General features: G+C 33.3%; 1 protein-coding gene across 2 annotated transcripts in view; it reads right to left on the bottom strand.

Moving 5' to 3' along the window:
- PCDH9 (protocadherin 9) overlaps positions 1-17,509 on the bottom strand; it is a 963,790-nt gene that overhangs the window by 615,422 nt on the left and 330,859 nt on the right. For both annotated transcript variants that reach the window (XM_033177589.1, XM_033177590.1), the window contains exon 3: positions 8,788-8,889. In XM_033177589.1, the coding sequence (XP_033033480.1) occupies positions 8,788-8,889 (102 nt within the window). The remainder of the gene's footprint in view (positions 1-8,787; positions 8,890-17,509) is intronic.

The raw sequence follows: 17,509 nt of genomic DNA, 5'->3' as shown, positions 1-17,509 counted from the left end.
ATGTTGGCCAGGCTGGTCTGAAACTCCTGATCTGCCCGCCTTGGGCTTCCAAAGTGCTGAGATTACAGGCGTGAGCCGCCGCGCCCAGCCAGTATTAGGTATCTTATATTAAAAGATTATTTACAGTCAGTATTTTGAAATTAGAATATGCATTTTATAATATGAAATATTTATGTGAAAATATTTATTTAATTTGATTTGTCAATGTGTACTTCTAACCATAGGCACTTTTCATTAGATTTCCAGTTTATGTGGATAGTAGGTAAAATGGGATCTCACAGTTTTCAATCATCAATGACTGAAAAAAATTTCATTCATTATTACTTCAATATAAGCACACTTTTCTAAAAAGGAATAGTAACTTTATATTTTTAGCTTTCCCATGCCTACACCCTTCTCACATATATGTGGATGACTTTCACTCCTCTCAGATGTCTCCAATATCCTGAGAATTTTAGCATCCCAATATTATTCATGACCATGTTCTCTACAGTTGTTCAAATACAAAGTTTTCTGGCCAGATTTCACATTAGTATCTATGCACATGTGCAGAAACTTCTGAAAACTCCACACATCTACATTAATTTCATTAGCAAATGCTTGAGCAGCATTAATTACAAGTACATGCAATTTCCATGGATTTTAAAAGAACTTTCAAGGCAGCTGTATTTTCCTGTCACTCTCACAGTCTGATATTATTTATCATCATTTCATGTGTGGGTTCCACACTCATCCAACAGATATTGATGTACACCTTTTTTGTACTCTACATTTTAGTTGTTTTGTTATATCTTTAGGATCCTTCAGTGAAAGATACTATGGTTGTCATTTATCTGAAAGGCTCATTCCCCCCTCTCTTTGTGCTCCATTCTCTCTACGAACAACTGCATCACAGCTGTCATGTTGAATGGTAAAGATGTCTTTGGCTGATAAGCCTATGCCTATGGCACACAGAGTGGCTTCAAACAACTAATTAGCAGGAGCTGGGCCACAGCGAGGTTTGGTGCTGTCCATCAAGCCGGCGACCAACGCTGACACCATCAGCAAATCTGTCAAAGGCGGCTCTTCCTGTGAATAAAACCAAGCCCACTTGTTTTGTGGTGATGAAAGAATTGGCAGAATGTATTTAATAAAAAGTTAAAGAAGGTGATGACCAATCTTTATAAAGTGTTAAGTAATTGAAAAAATACTGAACTGGTGGAAAATTTGATAACTGATTTATACACGGGAATTCAACTAAAAATGTCTCCACGAATTTACAATGAAGCAATTCATAAGGCCACTCACATTGCTCAAGTACATTTGTTTAGCCTCAGGAAAACACCACAAATGTATGCTATTTTTAATAATAAGTGACTTACAAAAATAGTAGTAATAACAAACCTGCATGTCCTGTACATATACTCCCGAACTTAAAGTATAATTTAAAAAATAAGCTATGATCATATGTAAAATTGGATATTAACATTTATATACATATGCAACCATATACCAGAGTTACATAATTATAAAATTGTTATGTATAATAATTTCTATAAAAATCAAAATCTATTTGTAGGAATGTATCTGTAAATATGCATATCTGCATTTAGAATTATTTAAGTTTTAAAGCTGACTGTTGAACACACATTGAAAAACATTATATAGTCACTGTTCTTAATAACTAAAAATGTGTTTATCTACTATACTAAGTAAGAATGCAAAGTTTAATAGTCACTGCAGCTTTACATTTTGAACCACGTCTTAGATTGGAGCCAGGAAAAACGTCTGCATTGAGGAGACAAAGAGCCAGTGGAACTTTCCTTAAAATTTGTATGTCCTCTCCTGACATCTGGCCTTCACACAGGATTTAAGTAAAATTCTCATTTTTCTACCAACACACACCAACACATCACTCCTGAACATTCACCTTGTAAACTCCTTCAAGTCTTATTTTGATAATATACTTTTCCTGTGCTATGTTAAATTGCTCTTATGATGTGTTCTTCCTGCATCTTGAATATCTCTTATTTTAGCACTGCTTACACTTTATGGTAACACATTGATATGAGTATACTCCCTTGTAATGTAATATCTGAAACACAAAGAACCATGTTTGTATATACAAGTGATGTACTTGGCATGCGTAACATTGCCTCTGGTATACTTGCTGGATAAATATTTATGGAAGGAAGAAAGGAGGGAGGGAGGGAAGAAAGGAAGAGCGGGAGAGAAAAAAGGAGCGACAGATTAATACATGACTCAAAGACTGGATTCAGCATAATTATGAAAAAAGAGAGGTTGGATAATTTGTTTCCACTCCAAAGAAGTCTCATCTTTGTGTCCGTGAGCAAAAACAGAGGAAGGGATGTCTAGTACCCTATCCATGTTTACTTGATTTAAGGAACATACTGACGGTCCCGTTTACAAAATTAAATCAATTCACATCAGAAAGTAGAGAGATGTAGTATAGAGTTGATCAAATATATGTTTTTATATTTGCCTACATCCCTCTTAAAATTAACACAAAATTTTCTCAAGCATAAGTTCAATAGTCTGAAATAAACCAACAATCATGTTTCTAGAAAACTGTATTATACATAGGCATTAGTGTATGTAGCATTTCTATACTACTGTAGTATAAGTTCTTTAAATTCTTGGTAATTTCTTACAAATTCACATATGCTTATTCAGCAAGCAATAGGATCCTGTCAAATATTTTAATGAATTTTTTGCAAATATATCTCTATATAACACAAATTTCACATAACAGATCTATATCAAGTTCAAAGATTCCTAAATGCTATTTGGAATTGTAGCCAGAAATTGTCCTGTGATTTGTTGGAAATTATTTTCCATGTCAATCTTACCTAAAATAGCATACGATCTTTGACTATTCCCAGTTGGGCATGTCAGGGCTTAACTCTAACAATTCTCCAATCCATGATGTATTTTATTTGTCATTTTTCTGAAGTGCAGTTTTGGAACCTTCATGGTAAAAGGGTGAAAAACTTCTTTATCTAGTGAGTGAGCCAAACGGACGCCCAACATGCTTTCTCTAATACTTGTCATATATGCAATGTTTCACAGTGACTGAGATGTAAAATATTGCTTATCATTTTTCTTAATTTATTGTACTTTGGAGAGTGATGTTACTAAAAATTTAAATATTTTAATATGTTAGGAGTTATTCCCGAAATATGTATGTATGTAAGTATGTAAATAACATGTACGTGTGTGTATATGTATCATTTACTACCCTTGGGGTTTTCCAAAAAAGCTGTCCTTATGAAGAAAGAAAAAACTAGCTTGTGAATTAATTTCGTGTTATTAGTAAATAGTTATTAACTGTACATAACTTTATTACTCTAAACTATAATGTAAAAATCTTCAGAGAATTATTGTAAAATGATTTGCCTAATTATTTTAATTTTAAAGCTGATATCAACAGCAACACCTATTCTAAGGACTGGACATATTTATTTGTATACTTGTACATAATTATGTAAATGTACTTGGGTAATATGACTACATAATCATGAAGAACAAGAAAATACAGGTATGTGGTATAATATTCATAATACAGCAATAACAAGAAAATATAGGTGTGTTGTGTAATCTTCATACACTAAATCAGATTTAATGCATAAATATTTTTTAAAAAAGAAAATAAAAGACCAAGTAAGACAAAAGCAAAAGTGTTTTGGCTTTATATCTTTCATATTTTAATATTTAAAAGTAGCAGGTAATGTTACCATGTTGCTCCTGCTCCATTTGTTATTATTTAAACAATAATGTTCTAGACTGTGTAACAAACTGAGCCCCATCGTCCTCTAGCTATCAGTGTGTCCTTGGTTGGTGATCTAGGCTCAAGATCACCTAGGCACCCATAAATTTATCCTAATGGGGAGGGAAATTGGACTTACCTTGAAGACAATTGTCTTGAATTAGGTAGCAAATGTGAAATATAAGACACATAAAAATAGTTTAATACATTGTAGTTCTCCTCTCATGCACTCCTCTTACTCACCATTTGACATATTTTAATGTTATTAAATATTTCTGTCACATGACACAACTGGCAATTTCATGAAACCGATGGTAATTTAACTTCTACTCATTTAATGAATCCAGCAAAACTTGTGTTATGAATTTACATAAAAGGTCAAAAATATGTTCCTTATCAAAATGGTTTTCTCAATTTTTCTGTGGAGATTTATAGCAGTGGCCCATCCTGGGATATCTTCATCAACCATCTGCACCCATGAATTTCATACTCACGATAACTGCCACATTTCCAAAGCCTAGAGGCTAAAATTCACACCTAGTTTAAAACCCTTCCACCAATCTCCCTAACTCTTAGAGCTAAGATTTCCATCTGACATTGATTTTCGGATTTCACCCCTAAAAGGGAGAAGTCTTATCTCAAAAATGCATACACTGAACGCTAAACCATTTTGTAAAATATTATTTAGCTCAAGCATCAAAAACAGTGACAGGGAACAGCTACTCATACTGAGATGCAGTCTTGTGTGAATTCCAATAACTATGAGACATTTTCCTACAGATTGCAGAATATTGACACTGAAAGCTCTGCTTGCATTATACACTGTTTCATGGGAAAAGGGAATGAAATATAATAGAAAAGAAGTGACAATGAAATATGGATCAAAGATGCTTATTAAAGGCAATATGCATTTATGGCATAAAAACAATGTGCACTTTTTTATGGCGGTGCTTCGATTTTAATCTTTGCAATGCTCTGTGTATCCATGACAAAAGGTATGTCAGGGAGAGAAAACTTAAACATGACAGTTTAAATTCCACACCATTTTTAAAACCTAGTTTAAGAAAGAAATTCAAGTGTAAACTATTTTATTTAACATTTGCTTGGAAACTTTGTGTTTGAAGGTAAAGTCTTTAGATTACTCTGGGATCAGTAATTCTAGGATCTAATTCTAGTGCTATCACTAGCTAGCTCTGAGAGGTAGGGCAAGCTACTCAATGGCTCTTGTCTTCACTTTATGTTTCAGTAATATGTATAGATAATCTCTGGTCCCCGACAATCAAATAGCCTGTGAGGTTTTTTGTTTGTTTGTTGTTACTTAGATAATATCATGGCATAGTTATCTTTGCAGTTTCTGAAGCCATGTGGCTGTGGCTATCTTCCAGCCCACTCATTCCTGTCTGCGTGCATTTGAGCAAATTATATCAGCTCTCAGTGTGTCCTTTTCCCATCTGTAGAATAAGAATAATAATCATACCTACCTAGTGGGATTGCTGTCAGAATTAAATAAGCTATATGTCAACAGTTCTAATACAAAAAAATCCCTTGTTTTTGCACATATTAAAACAGGACAAATGTTAAAGAAACCAAAAATAAGCATTTGTCAGAGTTAAATTGGCAGCATTTTACCCTAGCAGTTCATAAAATTGTAACATGTTTATACTCTAGTGGTAGATTAGAAGAATTATTGTAATGCATATGACGTGCTTAGAATAGCGTCTGGCACAAATTTTTCTCAATAGCTGATATAACATTTCTCTGTAAGTAAGCAATACTTCTTATATCTAAGTTGAGAGTGATAGGTTAATAATAAGCTAATAATAATTAAAAACTTGCTGGTCACATCATTCTTCGGTTTTATTATGTATCTAGTGTCATAGCATAAATTTAAGAATTTCATCCAGATTAGTCAGCATTCATTGACACTGAATATGACTCTATTTAACAGTATAGTTTTCTACAGTTAAATATTTGTGTGTGTTAAACAGAACAATCATCTTTCTTTTTACTATATTAAGGTGATTAAAAGGGAGAGGAAATATAAATTGTGAAAAAATAAAAATTAGGGAACACCAGGCTTGGTACAGAATAAAATATAATGAAAAATAACATTGCAGATGCCAATTCTGTAGGTTATAATCACCTTTCATTGTTAATTCTCAAGAATAATTAACACTAGATTAATAACCTTTAAAAAAGGGGTTACTAAAACTACCCATTTTATTATTGGTCTACAGATATTAAGCATTTATACAGAAACCTTGTATCTTATAATGTTTTTTAAAAAACTTAAAAGATGACATCACTTATCTCTTTTCTTCAAGTTTTATTTTATAAGAAATTTCAGATATTGTCTCTCTGAATTTAATAAAAAATGCATGTTAAAGAAATTAAATGTATTATGATCAAAAACTAACCAAGGATAAAATGTGAAGGATGGGAGAATATACAAATAAACTTCTTGAAACAGTCCCTAGCACAGAGTGAAACGTACTATTTAACACAGAAAGATATTTAACTGTAGAAAATTATGCTGTTAAGTATAAGTTGTCAATATCATTATCATTATTTAGTATCACAGATCATCAGGGAAGGGTAGGGCCTTCCAGACAACATAGTTCAAAACCATTCAGAGAAAATGGGCCTGGAGCATGATGGTTAAATGAGAATTTATGCAATGAAAGATTTATAGAAATATTTTGCCTTCTTTTTTTATAAATAAACCATAGTAGATTTATTGTCACTGTTCTTTGACAAATGGTCTAATAATATAAATAAACATCATAACTCTAGATGTCATTTTTTTTTCTTCAAATTTCCTAGACTTTTAGTCAAACCCTGTACAAACTGTCTTCTTGTGTTTTGGACCTTATAAAATATCTAAGGGAGAAAAAAGTATGATTTATAGAAAATTATTTCAATTATATCTCATTTAAATTCTCTACAAAAAATAATGAAATCTTCAATAAATCATCTCACCACCTTTGGTAATCAAAGGGATTTTCTGAGGAAGATGGTTTCTGAGGAGTATGGTTAACTCAATAAACACAAACATAAAATGTTATAAAAATAAATATAATTCTTAGAAATCTGAAATCCACTTGGATCTTAATGACTTTCACAACATCCTGGGTAGGGTTTTGTACTATTTATATTAATCTTCACTTATGAAAAAGAAATTTCTCTGCCATCCAATTAGAACTATTGTGTTATTGTTGGTAATTAATGGGAACAATTTTATTGTCTTAGATAGTTGAAATGTACACAGTAAAGAGGAAAAATCAAAGGGTTAAAAACTATGGTTCTTCTCTCAATGTTCAAGTGATATAGGCTGTGGATAAAAAAAGAAAGAAAAATACAAAAAAGTATGTATACTGAAGTTTAGAAACACATTTCTAAGTATTCAGACCCACACAAAGTAAAAGAAATAGAATAAAAATATGCGAAGGAAAATTAGGGGATAGAGCTGTTCAAAATATTATTCAATCCTCTTTCAACCTCCACTAATGTTTTATCCAAAAAGAAGTTGCTTTCTATATTAAGTCTCTATTAATCAAAGCAGTTTCTTCAATATACATTACCAGTGGGATTTTTGAAAATAATAGATTCCTTTAGATGGTAAAAGCAATAATTATTACAATTTTTTTTTTTTTACTAAAAAGATTAAGAAAAGGTTTTAAGGGAATGGAGGGGACCTACGTTCTGTAAGAAAACAGAATACACACACAGGCACACACACATACGCACACACAGGCAAACATACATACGCACACACATACATTACCTCTCTTTCTACAATCTATATGTTATAGCTGTAAAAAAAATACGTGAAACAGTATGTATGTTTTAATATTTGTTAATTATTAAAACATAATTCTTTAAAAATGGGACTCTTCTTCCATTTCACAACAATGCAAAAATAGTTAACACGACTGAACTCTACACTTAAAAATGGTTCAGATAGTAAACTCTATGTCATGTGTTTTTTACCACGACTTGAAAAAAAAAATACATGAAAGATAATAGATTTCTATACCCAGCCATAGTGGAATAATTGGCACTAGAAATGCCCTTCCAACATAAAAGAAAAAGATAAAAACAACTATGGATCTTCTACCTTTTAATGTGGATTAACTAACTTTTTTAAAAAAAGAAAGTAATGGCTTTTAAGTTCAAAAACACAGGGAACGGCCGGGCGCGGTGGCTCAAGCCTGTAATCCCAGCACTTTGGGAGGCCGAGACGGGCGGATCACGAGGTCAGGAGATCGAGACCATCCTGGCTAACACGGTGAAACCCCGTCTCTACTAAAAAATACAAAAAAAAACTAGCCGGGCGAGGTGGCGGGCGCCTGTAGTCCCAGGTACTTCGGAGGCTGAGTCAGGAGAATGGCATAAACCCGGGAGGCGGAGCTTGCAGTGAGCTGAGATCCGGCCACAGCACTCCAGCCTGGGCGGCAGAGCGAGACTCCGTCTCAAAAAAAAAACCAAAACAACAACAACAACAACAAAAAAAAAAACACAGGGAAATAAAAGATCAAACTGACAAAATGTAGTAAAAAGAAAGGAAAAGCTTCATTAAAATTCAAATTTAACCGGTCATATTAAGCAGCAATGTCTTTCTCATTTTCCTGAGTATGGGAGATGAATCGAATCAACCTTTCAAAATAGGTGTGCTTTTCTTTTAGTTCAATTAATAAATACGAATCAATCAAGAACATCTAGCTTTGAAAAACAGTTGCTCATTACTTTCTTTAATAGGTAAAAATCAGTACTTTTCATTCCATGTTACTAACATTATGTTTAAGAGTTGGACTATTACTCAACAGAAAAATTATATATCTTCCTGGATTTTTGTTCTAAAATTATTTACTTAAAATTATTTTCAAAAGCATTAGTATAAAACTGTGACCACAGAAGAAGTGGGCAAAGAAAATAATACTAGTTAAGATACAATATTTAAAATTACGAAGAAAATGAAAATTTATCAGTAGTAACATGGTCTCTATAGATATATGGCATACCTCGTAATGGCTTTCTTCATTCTCCTGAATGTGGAAACCCGCGGAGCTGGGACATTTCTGAGGAGTGACAGGAATATTGTCACTTTTGCTGTGTGAGTTACACTGAAAGAGATTACCAAATAATTGTGACAAACTACTCCACATTTAGAGTGTCCATTGAGAGACATGGCTGTTTGCTATGAGCCTAATAATGGAATACCATTTGAGCTAACAAGGGTCCACACCCAGAGATACATTCATTAAGATTGAGTCTTTACCACAAAGACTTTTTAATTGTCCCCGGATAAACAAATTGTTAAAATGTTTTTACTAAAACTAGAGAAATATAAGATTCGGTAATTTTACATTTACCTTTTTTGGCAATATTTATTCATTACATTTATGACTTCAGTAGCTAAAGCTTATATGGTGCTATTTGGGTGAGATATTATTTAAGAGTTTGATACATATTACACACATATTAGCCTGTGACATAGATATTATTAACTACCTCCATTTACAGAAGAGGAGACTGAAGCATAATTCCTCCCCCCATAAAGTTATGCTGTCGCCTAGCCTTTCTGGAACCATTCCCCATATCCTTATCTACCACATGAACTACCTTTTAAGTGATATATTTGAAATAGATAAAACTGAAAAAGCAGAAGTTTAGGATCTTAAAATACTAATTGACTTATTTCTGTACTAAATAGACAGCACTTTTAAAAAACAGGTTATCTAAAATAATTTACCTGGAAATTGATATGAATTATAGAACATAAGATATTACATTATGGCTTGGCCTTTCTCTGTGAACATATTAAAATGACAGTTTTCCATATTCCTCACACAAGTTTTTCATGTGAAAATAAGACATTTTCCACTTCCTGTTTTCTTACTTCTTTTCTAAATCTTTAATTAGACTCAAGGAAAGCAATATTTGTAAGTATTGTTGTTTGGCCATTTATTAAACATAACTTTGTAGGTTTTAAGGTTTCTACTTTGACAAAAATATATTGTTGTGCCTCCAGAAAAGGTTCATCATTATATATAACCTTTCTTCTTAAATAAAACTATAATATATGCATAGATTTCATGACATTATGAGCAAAGAGACTATTCTTTTCAAAACTAGTATGCCATGTTTCCTATTCATCGAGTAAATGCTACCTTTACTAGCTCAAAGAAAAATCTGTTAGAAAAATACTGTTAGACATTTTTAAAAGCAAATGTGTTTAAGAATTTTACTAGCTCAAAGAAAAATCTGTTAGAAAATTACTGTTAGACATTTTTAAAAGCAAATATTTTAGAATTTTAATATATTGTGTTCACTCTATTTTCATTTCAAAACCATCATTTTATGTATTTAAATATACATTAAAGCACTGTCATTACATTTTGAAGATATCAATTATCTCATTTATTTTTATTTGTTTAAAATAAATAGCTATGTGGCAATGAGGAAGGCATAACTTTAAATTCATATACCCATCACTATAAGCCTTTTAGCATGAAAAATTATTTTGTATCTGTTCTCTCTCTACAATTTAATTTTAATCCTATTCAAAACTTACCTCCTCTAGCAACTCTCTTCATACGTCATTCAAAAAATGTTGACTGCCATTTTAACCTGTTTTTAAGTAACTTTCATGTGTAATTTGTAAAATGTTCCCTTGCAATATTAATTATTTGAATGTTCTTAAGTTTGTCTGAACAAATTCACTGTTAGCAACAAAGGCCTTTCCTCTCCACAGCAGCTTTTTTGGCATTCAAAAAAAAAAAAAAAAAAGAGCATAGACCTTAAAACAGTTATTTTCATCTGTGATGTCCATAGACATTTTAATCATTCAATTCCTATCCCTAGCCTCTCATTCTATTCTGTTTGTTTGTTTGATAATCAGACATTTACTGAGTGCATGTTATGTGTCAAGATTGTACTGGATCATCAAAATATGGCATTTAATATCTGTAATACTCTCACATTAGCCCTGAAACAATACATGAAAATAAATAACCGCCATGATGCGTAAACATGCCACCTGCAGACTGCTAAGGGACAGAGAAGGCATGCATAGACTCCCAGGTTAGACACACGAATAAAGAGTCTCAAGAGATGGACTGATGAGGGAATCATGGTTAGCACACATTTGAGACAGAAGGAACTACATATGCAAAGGCCAGAAAACACGAATTCTCATGAGCCATGAGTAATTTGATAGTAGTTCAAACATGAAGAATGTAAGGATTGATTTCAGAAGAAATAGAACCTATCAGTGCATTAAATTCAATAGTACAACATATAACAAGATGTTGTAGAATTGGACTTAATATAAAGGCCAACAGTGCCAAGAGTGAGCTTTAAAGGTCATTCTTTTTCTTCCAACTTTTCCAAGAAAATATGCAACATAACAAAATGAGTGCATTTACAGTATCATTGTGATGCCCAGTTAAGTCCTTCCATCCCTAAAAGATCTCATCCCTAAGCCTTTCCTGTGTTTCATTCTGGAGCAGCTCTTGTTTTTGGAACAGTGAATGGCATCAAAGCAAAATTTTTAACTTATTTTTCTTTCCTTACTTTTTAAAATTGAGTCTTATGAGGTAAATTTCCTCTGCAAATTATAAATATATAACTCAGAGCAAAATAAAAAAGTAACACCGTAAACAATATTTTGAGATTAACTATTATAAATAGCCAAACTTTTAAGAAAAAAAAATTCCTATGGGGAAACATTTAATCACTATGAATCCTTCCTAACAAATTTCTACTTCTGGAAGAGTTGCAGCATTTTCTAAAAATAATATTTATTTTAGAAGTCTCGGCTGGGTGCAATGGCTCACATCTGTAATCCTAGCACTTTGGGAGGTTGAGGTGGGAGGTGGGCGGATCACCTGTGGTCAGGAGTTTGAGACCAGCCTGGTCAACATGGCAAAACTCCGTCTAATGAAAATATAAAAATTAACCGGGTGTGGTGGTGCATGCCTGTAATCCTAGCTACTTAGGAGTATGAGGCACGAGAATAGCTTGAACTCAGGAGGTTGAGGTTACAGTGAGCCGAGATTACACCACTGCACTCCAGCCTGGGCGACAGAACGAGACTGTTTCCAAAAAAAAAAAAAACCTCTCAAGGTTCATCCAACCAAACAATTTTACTGTTTGCCAAATTTAATATAAATGACTGCATATTGAATTATGGGTAAGATTGATTTGCTAAATCAGATTTATATTGGGGGTACATATGTAAATCAAACTTGAGAAGTCTAAAGTTCAATAATAACAATCATATTCAATGAAAATCACTGAAAATACATTTGTTTTATACTTTAAACCAGTTCTTTATTTTTCATCTCCTACGACTGAAAGTCTGTATTATAATATGTGGATAAATCTTGCCACTCCAAAACATCCATTGTAGTTCCTGGGAAAATTACCATTCACTACCTATAGAAATACTGGCTCAAAGTTTTCACATAATCAGGTATTTTTACTCTTTCATTTTTGATACAAATTTTCAAAAAAGAACTTCTAGCCATATTAAGAGAAAAATAATCAAGAGTAGCAAAAACAACAAAGTTTTATGAAAGATTTTTTTATGAAAAACACAGCTGTTTTCTTTGCTAAAAAGAGGGTTCTTTACATTTTCCACTCAACTGTAATGCAGTAGCAATGTTTAATATTATTTATTATTCTATTACTACTCCTACCTTCTTACAAAATCAAAGTTGTTTACTAAAAATTAATAGCACTTTCATAAAAGTTTTGCAGTCATTATAGAGGCAATAGTTTTGTACTTTTGTGCTATAGGTTTCATTAAATAACAATTCCATTTATTTAAAATCTCCCACTGAAAATGTTATTCCTACCCATTTTAATAAACTAAGGAATCTTTTCATGAAGAATTCTAAAACAGAACATTTGTTTAATAATTCAAAAGAAATTCATATTTGCAGAAATGAATCTACTTTAAATAATAGTCTAAACTTAGTGTCTTCAACTTCTCTCTATCCATTTTTTTAGAGATCCACATGTATTAGGTTTCAAGCACGCCCATTCCACTGAAATGGCCCTACTACAATCACCTATGATTTACACATTATTAATTCAAATGGCAATTCTCAGTTCTTATCTAATGCAACACAACTGAGTACTACCTCTTGTTTCATTTATGTACTGGCCTTCAAGGATGCTATACACTCATGGCTTTCTTCTGCTCTTTCTCTGGAATCATGTAACTGTTTGTGCTGTTGTCAAAATTGAAAGGACTACAGAGGACGAAACTGAGTACTTCCTCAGAAAGTGTTTTCTTCAGTGGAGTCAGTTTAGCAAATACACCCATATTGAACAGGTTCTGATTCCAAAATATTTTCTCAGACACAAGAACAATCCATAAGAAGATAAGAAAAGAGCTCTTAGAACTCCTCCAATCATTCTTTCATCAAGGCACGTATCTTTATACTTATGTCTAGAAACTAATAAAATTTATATTTTAAGAGACTTACAGTACAGATTCTTATTCTTTCTGAAAAATGGTTCTAATCATTTAGTATCCTGAAATTTATTCTGGCCCAAATAAGGAAATCTTGAGCCTATACCCACAGCCTTTTCTTTAATGTTTTCTATGTACCTTCTTTTTTTGCTTATTTTTGTTATCTTTAAACATAACTAGAAAATTGAGCTAAAATGCTCATCAAACTTTATTGAACAAATCAGTGTTCAGCTGCAGTGACACATATTTTGATTTAAAATGAAAATGTCATATGACAAATTTTAAAACTGAATGTTATATAAATGCCTAATCAAATCATAGAAGTGTAGATGGCTATAATACATATTAATTTCAAAGTAGGGATTGCTTATGTGAAATAAGAAAAATAGGCAGACCATAAAAGGATATGAAGGAAATGTTAACTGTATCTATAGTATCCAGAGAGTCTGTTGTTTAATTGTTTTTTTTTTTTGCCTCTCTTCTTTAAAAAAATTTTTTTTCTTTAAAACTTTGAGACAGAAATCAATGCACAAAAATCAGTAGCATTTCTACACAACAATAAATATTCAGTCAAGCACCAAAACAAGAAGTTAATCCCATTTACAATAGCTACAAAAAAAGTCCTATGAATATATTTTACCAAGGAGTTGAAAGATCTTTACAAGAAAAACTACCAAACACTGATTTTAAAAAAGTCATAAATTGCACAAATGGAAAAACATCCTATGTTCACAGATTGGAAGAATTAATATTGCCAAAATGACTATACTGCCCAAAGCAATCTATGGATTCAGTGCAATCCCTATCAAAATGCCAACATCCCTTTTCACAGAATTACGAAAAAAATATATCCTTTTTAAAAGACACCTGTTGAAAATCCATATAGAACCAAAAACAGCCTGAATAGTCAAAGCAATCCCAAGCCAAAAAAAAAAAAAAAAAGGAGGCATCATACTACTAGACCTCAAATTATACTATAAGGTTATCATTAAAAAAAAAAAGAAAGAAAACAAAAAACTGGAGACAGAAATAACATAAAATGTTAGAATATTTTAATTCTAGGTGATGAGGGCATAGGTATTTTCTTCTCTTTTTCTTTTTTCTTTATTTTATTTATTTATTTATTTATTTATTTATTTATTTATTTATTTATTTATTTATTTTGAGAGGGAGTCTCGCCCTGTCACCCAGGCTGGAGTTCAGTGGTGCAATCTCAGCTCACTGCAAGCTCCGCCTCCCGGGTTTACGCCATTCTCCTGCCTCAGCCTCCGGAGTAGCTGGGACTACAGGCGCCCACCACCACGCCTGGCTAATTTTTTGTATTTTTGTGTGACGGGGTTTCACCGTGTTAGCCAGGATGGTCTCGATCTCCTGACCTCGTGATCCGCCCACCTCGGCCTCCCAAAGTGCTGGGATTACAGGCGTGAGCCACCACGCCCAGCCGGGTATTTTTTTATTTCTCTTTTTTGTTCCTGAGTTTTCCAGACACCTGACAATGGAAATACACATAGGAAAACAATTCGCAAAAATAATTTGTTAGTTTAACAAAATTGATAGATCTGGTTAAAAATCTGTTTCATCCAGCTCAAAAGGTTAATGGTTTTGAAAGTGCTTTATAAACTGTAAATGTTGAAATTATGCATCTTCAGAAATAAAGATGCCACATGCATGTAAGGTTTCTTCTGATTTGTCTCAGTCATTCTCCTTTTTGGAAGAAATGTTTTTCCAAAGTTCAGTGAGGAACATGCTAGCTTTTCCTTTTCCTTTTTTTTTTTTTTTTTTTTTTTTTTTTGAGACGGAGTCTCGCTCTGCCGCCCAGGCTGGAGTGCTGTGGCCGGATCTCAGCTCACTGCAAGCTCCGCCTCCTGGGTTTAAGCCATTCTCCTGCCTCAGCCTCCCGAGTTGCTGGGACTACAGGCGCCCGTCACTGCGCCCGGCTTGTTTTTTTTGTATTTTTTAGTAGAGACGGGGTTTCACCATGTTAACCAGGATGGTCTCGATCTCCTGACCTCGTGATCCGCCCGTCTCGGCCTCCCAAAGTGCTGGGATTACAGGCTTGAGCCACCGCGCCCGGCCCTGCTTTTCCTTTTCCTATGACACTATAGCTTATAGGTCTTTCTCTACTTAATTGAAATATGGTTTTCCCTCTTTTATTTCAAGAGGGTACAGTGATTTGTATTTACCTAGTTGGTTTTGGCTTTACCTTCTAGAAATTATTATTTATTTTTGCCCTTTATTTTGTCCACAACAAATAACTTTATTGCAAAATTAACGTTCCCAAGACCTACCATTTGTATACAAATGCTAACACAAAAATAAGGTACATAAGCACCATAGATTGAGAGTACCCATATTAGGAACATTAAGCAAAGCATTTGGCTTAGACATCATGCTTTCTTCCTCCAACTGAACCCTTGGCAGTTCATGACAAGCAGTAACTTTGTCACAGTAATATATTAACTAACAAGGTAAACTTGAATTTATCCACTACATAAATAAGCTTATGTTCAACTTCAGGAGCCTGACACATGTTCCCACGCAGTGGATTTTGCAAAGTTCACCTTTCCAGTTCTTCTAGGGGCAGCAGACCTCCTTCAACCCCACTGCAAGTTGACTGGCATCCCTTCAATCCTCTCTTGACCCTACAGATAACGCTCATCAATTCCTCTATGTAAGTCCTCTTCTATCCTCACAATTCCCATTCCAGATCTTTCCACTGAGAGACATCCTTTTTTCTTCCTTCTTGATGTCTTAAAGGTGGGAAAAGTCCTCTCTTCTCCCTCAAAAGCACTTCCTCTCTCCTTTGTCCCAACAAGCCATTTCATTTTTAACCAGGTTTGCAGAGTCTAGCCAGATGGAGGTAGTCACTACTGCTCAATGAACAGTGAGAAGCTGACTGTTGCACAGGGGATTTATAAGAAAACAAAAGCTGATTTTAAATCGTCTTCTGGAACAGGTCATTAAATAGACCAGTTGAATTCCCTCAGTTATAGTTCCACGTGATCAAGTGAAATTAATAGATAAGATATATTTCTTATTGTGCATTTAGTTGTTGCAAGTGGGCCACTTGTAAAGTGTTTGTATAATATTTGCCTCAATTCACTGCCTTATGGTGCAATAAATGGAACCAATATGTCCCAAAACAGTTAAGATATAAGAGTACGTTATGTGTAAAAAAACCTTAACAAATCTAAGTAAAAAGAGGATTGGGGAAAAAAAGCGAAGGATGTTGAAGTCTGAAGTAATTCAGTAAGTGGATTAAGCTTATGTACCAGATAAAACACTTTTTTTCTTTGTTTAGAAATTCTCCTTTTATGTGCTATTCCAAGATTTAATGGTCTCTATCATAGGCTGGCTGACATTTTTCAAACAATTTTAACAATTTAATAAAATGTTTAGGTGCCATGTACCGTAACCAAAATATAGCTTTATCCTAGCATTTTATTGCGTAAGTGGTATTTCAAAGAAATCTTTTGCCATAAATATCTTGGCTACTATAAAGTTTTAGCAACTCTGTGCATTGTCCATTTCCTGAGAATGCGTGTTCCATTGAGTTTCTGTCTATGTGTGACTTTCAAGGCTTTTCTTAAGAAACTTTTGACAAATGCAGAAATAAAAGAGATAGAGATAGCGATAGAGTTATATTCCCAAAATAAATAATCATTTAGCTTTGGAGAAAGCTCTACTAGGCTGAATTTTTTCTCCTTTTCTCAGCAAACAATTTAATGAAAGTGAAGAGAAAGGCAAACATAGTTTTTTTGTATTCTTATAGAATTTTTGGTAATGTAATCAAGAATTAAGCAATAGAACTCGATGTCAAACTTATTCAGCAGGTTCCCTCTAAATGTGCAGTAACAGAACTGACCATTAAATGTGCCAGAGTATTCAAGGCAGATGTGCTAGGTTGCTGGGCATGGGGGTGTGAACACAATTCTGCTAAGTGAATAAATAATGGGAATAAGACCATGTATTTTCCCACATCTGCCTGTAAATTCCTTCATAAGTAATTACTATACTTCTAACCTCTCTAACTTAATAGAGATAAACTGGATACAATTTCAAGTCATTACTAACCAAGGAGGAACAAAATAAAACCACTTTTATGAGAATCACAAATCGTAGCTGCTTCTGTGCACATTATGTCACTTTTTCTTTAAATGGTTCATGGATGTTATATGAGTTTTACGCAATTCTTTTAACCCAGTTGCTATGAGCATGCATTGAAATAAAATTTGCTTAGAAAGTATACTTCAGGCCGG

This window comes from Trachypithecus francoisi, unplaced genomic scaffold (genome assembly GCF_009764315.1).
Source record: "Trachypithecus francoisi isolate TF-2019V2 unplaced genomic scaffold, Tfra_2.0 Lachesis_group18, whole genome shotgun sequence".
Lineage (NCBI taxonomy): Eukaryota > Metazoa > Chordata > Mammalia > Primates > Cercopithecidae > Trachypithecus > Trachypithecus francoisi.
This window is presented reverse-complemented; position numbering and strand designations above follow the sequence as displayed.